Here is a 9795-nt window from a genome sequence, read left to right on the forward strand (position 1 = left end):
GTTCAGAACTCAGCAGCAGTATGACTGACTCGTATTTCACTGTGAAACAGACTTAGCGGTTGGACTTCCCGTGCCGATGCTCCAAAGACGCTTTAAAACATTACGCTTCCACACAGCTCGAATAAATACCAAGCCAACCCAGTTCATAAGTGGCAAAGTCAGCCAACTTAACGAGTTTACTCTACCAGTTTGAAACAAAAGCGTGGCTTCAGATAATAAAGTGCTCTGCGCGTTTCAAAACACATTATGTGCTTCGCTGTGAACTTCCAAAACAGAAGCTAACACGAACTACTGATGTCGGAAGTTAGCACCGGTGGAGTGAAAGAGAAAATGAGGGAGAAAGTATAAAGTACCTGTCTAAGGCGGTTGTCCTCTTCCATGCTTTCTGTGTTGTCGAAAAGCTTTCTATAAAGCCATGGAAGGCTTGGAAGTTTCTTTCTTTTGGTGTTGTTGAGTTGGTAACCATGAAAGCCTCTGGTTAGCAACGAGACCTGTCAAACAATGGCGGAGCCAAGTACGGCAAGCGGGAGGTCGACACGTGCTTTTCGTTGACGTTTAGTGTTTTGGAAGGTTTCGTTTTGCAGCTGAGCGTCAGGGGAGAGTGTCCCGTCAAAATAAGAGCACACCAAAGACTTGAAACTGTTAAAAGGTACCTGCATTGTTATATAATGTTCTTTTGGCGAGTTAAGCTTTCCTCCAAAACTGTTTTTAAAAGTAAAGACGTATTTAAGATAAGATAAGATAAGATAAGATAAGATAAGATAAGATAAGATAAGATAAGATAAGATAACCTTTATTAGTCCCACACGTGGGAAATTTGTTTTGTCACAGCAGGAAGTGGACAGTGCAAAAGTTATGACGCAAAAATTAGAATACAATAAGAATAAATACAGTACACAGCTGTACAGAATAGAATAAAATAATATACTATATACAGTAGAATAAAATAGAATAAAAATATACAATAAGATAAAAATAGAATACGAATGCTATATACAACTGAGTATTATGAATTTAGCCTAGATTGTCCTGCAACTGAAGGACAATTTAGGTTTAAAACAAACAAACAAACAAACAAACAAACAAACAAACAAACAAACAAATCAATAAATACTTTTTTTAATCCTTTAAAAATCAGAATTGAGCTTAATAAGTTCCTGACCATTAAGTTAATGATAATTGAATATTTACATTACTGTACAATACCAACTGTCCAATAAAGCAATATAGTAGGAAACAGAAATATATGGACTGTCCATGGATAACAAAAGGTCTGCAAAATGCATGTACAAAGAAAAATGCTCTATACAGAGAGTTCTTAAGAACGAGAACTAAAGATGCTGAAATCAGATACAAAAGATATAAAAATAGGTTAACTAATATACTTAGATTTAGTAAAAAGGAATACTATAAGAAGCAATTAGATATAAATAGAAATAATAATAAAAGATTATGGGAAATCCTGAACAGTCTTATAAAATGTGGGACTGGACAAAAGAACTATCCCAAGTATTTCATTTGTAATGACCATGAAGAATACAATATGGATGTTGTGGCAAATAGTCTCAATGAATTCTTTGTAACTGCTCGATCAAATTTAGCAAGAACAATCACTCATCCTGGGAAAGCACAGGAAAAACCCGATACACTGATTGACAGAAATCCATATTCTATGTTTCTCACAGCCGTTGATGAAAATGAAGTTCTTGAAATTGTCAAAAAATGTAAAAATCACAAATCTTTGGATTGTAATGATATTGATATGATAGTGGTTAAAAGAGTCATTGAGGCTATTATAAAACCATTTACATACATCTGTAATTTATCATTTCAAACTGGTCGATTTCCAGACAGAATGAAAATAGCAAAAGTTATACCTCTATACAAATCTGGGAACAAACACCATTTCACAAACTACAGGCCTGTCTCTTTACTACCTCAATTCTCAAAAGTTCTTGAAAAACTGTTTAAAAACAGACTGGAAAAATTTATAGATAAACATAAACTACTCACTGAGAGTCAGTACGGATTCAGATCAAGCAGATCAACATCATCGGCACTATTAGATTCAATAGAATACATCACAAATTCCATAGACAAAAAGCAATATGTGGCTGGGTTATTCATAGACTTGACAAAGGCATTTGACACTATAGATCCTGATATATTAATAAGAAAACTGGAACGTTATGGTGTCAGAGCGGTAGTTTTAGATTGGGTCCGGAGTTATTTAAGTGACAGAAAGCAGTTTGTGAAAATAAATGGTGGTTGCTCCTTATGTATGGACATTGCTTGTGGTGTACCCCAAGGGTCAGTTTTGGGTCCAAAATTCTTCAACTTGTACATTAACGACATCTGTAAAGTGTCCAAAGTATTAAAAATGGTTCTCTTTGCTGACGATACAAACATTTTTTGCTCTGGTGATGATCTGCAGAATTTATTGGAGGATATGAAATAAGTAAAGTGAAGTTCTGGCTTGATAAAAACAAATTATCATTAAATTTGAATAAATCTAAACTGATGTTATTTGGAAATAGTCGTTTAAATACAAATGCAAAGATTCAAATAAATGGTGTTGATATTGAAAGAGTCAGTGAAAATAAATTTCTGGGGGTAATAATAGATGAAAAACTTAACTGGAGAGCTCACGTAAGATATATTCATTCCAAAGTATCACGAAGCATTGCAGTACTAAACAAGGCAAAACAGGTATTCGACAGAACATCACTTCATATTCTCTACTGTTCACTGGTTTCACCATACTTAAGCTATTGTGCAGAGGTCTGGGGCAATAACTATAAAACCACATTACATTCACTTTTTACTCTTCAAAAAAAAGCAATTCGAATCATCCACGATGCAGGTTATAGGGAACATACAAACTCACTATTTTTGCAGTCTGAAATATTGAAAATTGACGATATAGTGAAATTCCAAACAGCACAAATTCTATTCAAAGCAAAAAATAAAGAACTGCCAGGTAATATTCAGAGTATGTTTTTTTTTTTGAAAGAAGGAAGTTATAATTTAAGGGGTTTTTGTAACTTCAAAACAATGAAGGTACGTACTACAAGAAAAGGCTTTTGTGTTTCTGTTCATGGAGTGAAACTATGGAACAAACTGAATATGGAATTAAAGCAATGTCCAAACATAAAACTGTTCAAAAAGAGTTTGTCACGGCGGGGTGCGCCGATGTGTGTGGAAACAGGACCCAAAAGCAGATGATGACGAGTAGTTGAAAGTTTGAGCAGAAAAGTGATCCTTTATTAGATGACGGCAGGAGTAAACCAGGAAACCAAAGTAAACTGACAAAACACTAAGAAACAAAACACTAAACGGTACTGAGACCAAAACCTAAACTATGACTGTGATGGAAAATAACCAGCAAATACTATGACTAAGACTAATGATGAATAACAGATGAAAACCATAACTAAGACCGAGGTCAAAATAAACAGAACCAGGCTAGAACTAGGGCAGAATAAACAGACGACCCGACAATGGCATGAAGAAAACAAAAGGCTTAAATACAGACATGAGGTGATCAGGGGAAGTGGAAACATATGGGGAAACAGCTGACAGCCATAAACCTAATGACAGGACCAGGAGAGAAAAGCTAAATACAATTAACAGAGAACACATGACATTGTCAGAATAAAACAGGAAATACTAAAACTAAACATGACAACACAACTTAACAGACCTAATACGTGATGAATAAATACCAAACCCCAAAACATAGAAAACCCAGGAACAATAACCAATAACTGCCTAAACTAAAGGCAAAATAGGAAATAACACAAAAACTAATAACATATCAAAAAATACAAAGAAAACTCAGAGTGCTGGGTCGGAGACCCAGCCCGTGACAGAGTTATAAAAACATGATCTTCTCGATCTATAAAGAAAAGGAAAATATTTAAATTAAGTGAATGTCTCTATTTAAAAACAAACAAACAAACAAAAAATTCATGATGTGATATTATAGTATATAGTATATCAGAATTCTGTTCACTATTTTTATTACAAATTATATCAGTAAGGAAGCTGACTAAATATTCACTGATAATTTATGGCAAAGGGGTGGGATTAAATAAGTGTATACTTCTTCCCACTCACTTTCAACATGTAAATTAATCAGAATGTTTTTTTGTATGTAATTTGTATAGTATTTTTTTTCTCTCTTATTTCTTTTCTAAATGTACTTGTATATTGTTCACATGTTGAAATAAATTACCAATCAATCAAATCAATCAATCACTCTCATTCTAAATAGTTATATTAATTTAAACAACTTTGGAAATCTACTTTGATCAACTTTCAGTAATCATACGTGTTTTTAATTTCAGTATTTATTATCAGATGTTTACTCAGATACAATATTCATATGAAAATTTTAAAATAATATCAATAACATTATAGGGATGCACAAGGCTATGACATAAATGCGTAATATATAATAATATAATAAGATTAATAATATTCCATATGTTCTCAACATGTGTTTGTAATTATTGCTTGCTCCATATACATACATACATACATACATACATAATAACAAAACCAACCAAAACGTAGATTCATAACGTATTTTAATTTGAAATGCATTTAGTCAAGAATTCGGAACAAGTGAAAAACTGCACTTTTTTTCTTTTAAAAAAATGTATTTATTTGAAATGATATTTTGTAACCACGTTTTCAGCAACTAGGTTTCCATCTTGTTCCATCTTGTCCTGTGATAAGTGCAATTTATCTTAGTATTTTGTGCATAGATTACTTTTCAGATTTATGGGGGGGGCAGAAAATGTACTGAAGCTGTAGAATGGGCCTTAGATTTTCACTGCATTTTCTAATTATATTTGCTTGGGAGTTTAACCACCCGAAGAGGAGTTCACATAAACAGAATTAGAATGCAATCGTATGGCTTTGAATATACATTTATAAAAGCATTAATTGTTGTCTAACAGAATAACACCTGGCAGATTAGAAAATGCGTTAAAGCAACATTTTGACCTCAATAGGACAATCGTCTGTTGTTGCAGACTTTTTTGTTCTTGACTTAATTGTTAAATATGCAAATGAATTATGTAAAAGTACTCATCAAGTGGATTATAATCTTGTTTGTTATTAGATGACAATTCTATTTGTGCTTTAGTTATGTTTTTTGTATTTGTTCAGTAATAGGGGATAAGAATATGCAAATAGCTGGATTCTTATCAATAGGTTATGCCTATTGCATATTGTGCTGTGATCCAGGAGAATCCCATACAGCTTTTTCTTTGTTATATAGAGCTTCAAGCTATCAAAGTCTATATTTATTATATATTTATTATTCAGGCAGTGTTCCCAGAACCTCCAGAAAAGGATTGATGGACTGAATTTTTGTCTTCGTTTTATGTCTTGGATGGATTTTCTTTTAATTAGGCAAAAATATGTATAATTCTAAGCTCCTAAAGTTGGGTCCACAAATCTTTTTTATCTGTTCCTTTTTATTTTAAAGACAGATCTGTCCATCTGGTGCATTTATCAGAAGTCGTTATCATCTCCTTAAGCTGCTGTTATTCATTTGTGGCTACTTAATAGATCCACTTTAAATTCCAATTCAAATTAATACCCAACCATTATGCAGATGGGTTTGATGAAATTTAAAGTTGAATGAGTTATCCTTGCAGAGGCCAGTTATTCTCTGGAATTCGAACGAATATGTGTAGCCACCTCTGCCACATTTACTTATTCAAAAAATCCTGAAGCATACATAAAAGTCTGTTTTTGCAAAAACAAAAACTGGAAGTGAAGTGGTCAAAGTTAGTTATGTGGTACATTAGTTGAGTAATTGCATTTTATTTTTTTCTATTCTACTTTTATAATCAAGCATTTTTAATACAATAAACAAACTTTATTAATTTGAGTTATACCCGTGCTTCACAGTTTCTAAGGGGACTCCTTGTGATGTTTAGGATGTCTTTATGTTTTCATGATTTCTTCCATGTGATTTCACCTTTAAATTTCTATTGTGCAAAGAGGTAACACTGTAAATAAATAAATAACTCATTAGTCCACACACAGAATACAAATGGTGTATAGCAGAACTTTATTGTAATCAGTTATATCATCTTATGACCCTTTAGAGCAGGGGTAGGCAACTCCAACTGGACCCAATACAGGTGTACCTTGTTTTTCACAGGACTGCAAGAAGTCATGAAAACATTTTTTTTTCATATGACAACAGTATGCGTCTCAAACTGAACACTTTGATGTTAAATAGAGTGTTTCTACATAGATGTATTGGCCCTTTTAAGTAAGTCACATCACTATTTTTTCCACCAAATCAAAACTTTCCTCTCTAAGCTACTGTGAATGACAAGCTGGACTCGAAGCATACTGGTTTGTCACAGGTTTATTTGCTGTCATCATTCGTCATTTTGTCCTTGTGGTATCTGAGCCTGGGATTTGCAAGGCTTACTTTGTCTTCATCCTAATCTTTAACAACAAAAAAGCTCAAACCTGATTCTTGTCACTTGCACACCACTTAAAGTGCGCCCTCATTGAAAGATGACCGAGTTATCTGCTAAATGTCTCGATTTTATCTTCAGAAAGCAGAGAAATGGACGAGTCACTTTAAAGTCTCTAATACCACCTTTCTTTTGATTAAGCAAATTATTTCATTTTGTGTGCAATTTCACTTTGCTCTGAGCTGTATTTCATGCCATCTCCTACTCCACAGCTTATTGTTACTGTTCTAGTGGCTAAGCTCTTTCAGAGATGCTGGGGCATGAACAAAGCCAGTGATATCTAGTGAATTCTCATTACAAGGGGATTATTATATGTGCCAGCATGCATTTCACTCCCACATCATTACGTGTTTTGGACAATTTAATGCCAATTACTCCATTGCTAATGCTTTTTTGCACCCACCCTTTCCCCTTAGGCTCGTGGTGAAATTTGACATGTTTTGACAACTTAGTATGAATTCATCTTGCTTGGTTTGTTTGCATGAGATTGCACTACCTGGTAACCACCATTTGCTCTCCATCTGATGTCTGTTGCTCCAGTGGGATGTGGCATGAATACTTATCATAGCTCTCTATGTCACATATGCGCCAGTTAAAGGGGGGAGTACGGCAAAGTGCAAATACTGATCTGAGGGACCTATTAATGTTTAATGATCCATTAATATTCCCAAATGAGGAATACTCCCTGTTAACATGTCACTCCCAGCTGGAGAGGGGGGCTGTTACCTGGTTCCCAGTAGGTTGGTTCAATTAGACACCACAGCACAGCGTCAGCTGCACAACATAAGGCTGCACTTCCACATATAGCTTAGTTTGTTTTCACTGTACTTTGCGCAGTCACTATTGTAAGTTTGTTGTCTTATTTGTAGACATTTGGGGAGTTGTCCCAAGAGCTTCTTCAGATTTTGTCATATATAAAAAAATTCAAGGATGCCTTACATAAGCTTTTTCTCCTTTTGTTTAGTATTTATTTGACCACATTCATTCATCAGGTCTTGGTGGATTTCAGATTTCGTTAAAAGGTTATAATGCTTTTTGCAGCTTAAGCTACTGAATTTTCATCATTAATCAATATTCTTTTCCTTACACGACAGAAAAAAATGACCCGGTACACAAATTGGCTTTGCTGCTGTTGATTTCAACATGATACACATGGAAATACATTCTCCTTAACACTTTCAGAGGTGAAAGTGGAGGGAAGAAAATAAGTTTATCGTAAATGCTGGAATATTCAGGATCCTGTGAATATTCTAAGCTTCACATCTGCCATGCTACAGCTCTGTGATGGTAAAACATCCGGGCACAAACATGAAAAACGAGATTACCTCCACAATATAAGCTGCTGTTGACCAAAGAAAACATGTCTTTCTCATCAACAGTATATGTGAGAACTTTCAGTATCAGCCCTCCTGCAGGCATCCAATCTCCTTCCAAGCTGCTGTCTGTCGTCCCTCCGCTAGTCTCTTCAGCTTTTCTCATTAGATTTCCTGCTCTTATGCATTCCAAGTATTTTTGAAGTGCATAGTGTGTGGAATGATGCAATGAATTCAAGTGGCAAGCCTGCACAAATCTCATCATGTCCAGGGTAATTCACATATGGAAAGTTTGGTATCCTAGCAACAGTCAATAAAGTCGGGCTTTGATTGGCTATTGCGTATGGCCGTCAAAACTTAAGAGTCAACGGGGCAGTCTTTTTATGAACTAATGAGAATTTGTTTACAAGAAATCAGAGGTTGTTTTGCTCATTCACACCTGCTTGTCGTAAACCAAAGAAATAATGGGTTTCTTGTCTTGAATGAGAGCTGAAGTGCATGAAATCTGCTGTACAGAACTGAAAGTTTTTACAGGAGTGAAGACAAAATGGGTCTAATCAGTTATTTGGGCTGGGTGGTGATTGCTGAATTAAACCATCTGACTGTCTTTCACACTGGAGGGTCACATTCATGGATAGGTTTCATCATGTGCCACTGCAGCTGATTGAGACTTGATTGCCAGTGTTCAGTGTGAGAATGATTTCATGGCAAATGTGAGCCCTCTGTGGATTTATCACACTCTCCACACCGAGACACTGAAATCTTTCAGCTTGGAATATCGAGGGAACTAAATTCATATCGCACCGCATGTCAGCACACATGACAGGATATGATGAGGCTGTAACGTTTGCAGGTAAAAGCCATAAGGAAGATTCTTCTAGCAGCAGTTCTGGCAGAGAGAGAGAGAGAGAAATTAAACATTATTTTTTGTACAGTCAGTTCAGGCTCTGAAGCGTCTGCTGCTTTCTACCTCAAAGGTACTAAAATACATTCCTTATTTTCCAAATAAAATTAAACTTGTCTTCTCCATGTGCTCCTACAGCATCATTGCCAGAGAGAAGAGTGTCCCATGAAGTTTAACTCAAAGTCCCAAGGCCAAGCTTACCATGTTTGCTCAAATTAAGCTCTGTTGTTAGAGTCATACAAGAACTCACAAATTTAAAAAGTTTAATTCCAGCCCACTCCTACAGAAGAGCAACTGAGCAACCATGAAAAAGTTTGACTTGCCAATTAAATCTTTTCCAGCTCCTATCCCCGTGGTATCCTCTGGTAAAAAGCAATCGCAAACCAGCTGGGCTGGTAAACATGCGCTTTGTGGATTTCACACTGAGCTGAATTTCAGCTTTTTTAGAGTTAGCTCTCACTGTCTGCTGGAGCTGCCACTATGCAATATTGCTCCAGTGAGCCAAGATATTTTTTTCAAATTGACTGCATTTCATATAGCAGTCCAAATACCATACTTATTTTTATGTAAAGTGTTCAGGAAAATAGGAAATGTCTTTGACAGACAAACCACTTTTTTGAAATATTATTGTTTTAATTTGGTGCAACTTAACCTAACATCAGTTTTCACAACAGAGCTAAAACTTGCAATTCACAAATGTTCGTACTAACCTTAAATTTCTTATTTTTTGCCATTATGTCACTTTACAAGAAACTATGTACACATCACCACTGTCCAGTATAAGAGTGTGGTCAAATGTACGTAAACAAACGCCTTAACGACATTTGTAGTAACTTGCTGGTGGTTTAATCACTTTTCACATTTGCATAGCAATTTAAATATTTAAATGAGGTTTTAACAGCTGACTACGAAAAACACCAACAGATGTAGTTTGCTTTCATTTTGCAATAAAAGGAAGTGTTTTTTAAAATTTTAGTTTCACCATTATTTCCCTACTGTAAAAGCATCCTCTCTGATAAGCCCCATGCTCTCTCCCATTCCTGATCTAAACCACTGAGTAGGGAAT

At 35.2% G+C, this 9795-nt stretch overlaps 1 protein-coding gene across 7 annotated transcripts in view; it reads right to left on the reverse strand.

The window, feature by feature from the left end:
• Positions 1-521, reverse strand: part of enox2 (ecto-NOX disulfide-thiol exchanger 2) — a 186741-nt gene extending 186220 nt beyond the window's left edge. For 2 of the 7 annotated variants that reach the window (XM_080289653.1, XM_026146421.2), the window contains exon 1: positions 354-513. In XM_080289653.1, the coding sequence (XP_080145779.1) occupies positions 354-466 (113 nt within the window). In that variant the 5' untranslated portion in view covers positions 467-513. Of the gene's footprint in view, positions 1-353 lie in introns of all 7 variants that reach the window. The other 5 variants (XR_003270064.2, XM_080289672.1, XM_080289641.1 and 2 more) reach the window with 5 other exon arrangements.
• Positions 522-9795: the final 9274 nt, after the last annotated feature.

Source organism: Astatotilapia calliptera, chromosome 2 (assembly GCF_964374335.1).
Source record: "Astatotilapia calliptera chromosome 2, fAstCal68.1, whole genome shotgun sequence".
In the NCBI taxonomy this organism is placed as follows: Eukaryota; Metazoa; Chordata; class Actinopteri; order Cichliformes; family Cichlidae; genus Astatotilapia; species Astatotilapia calliptera.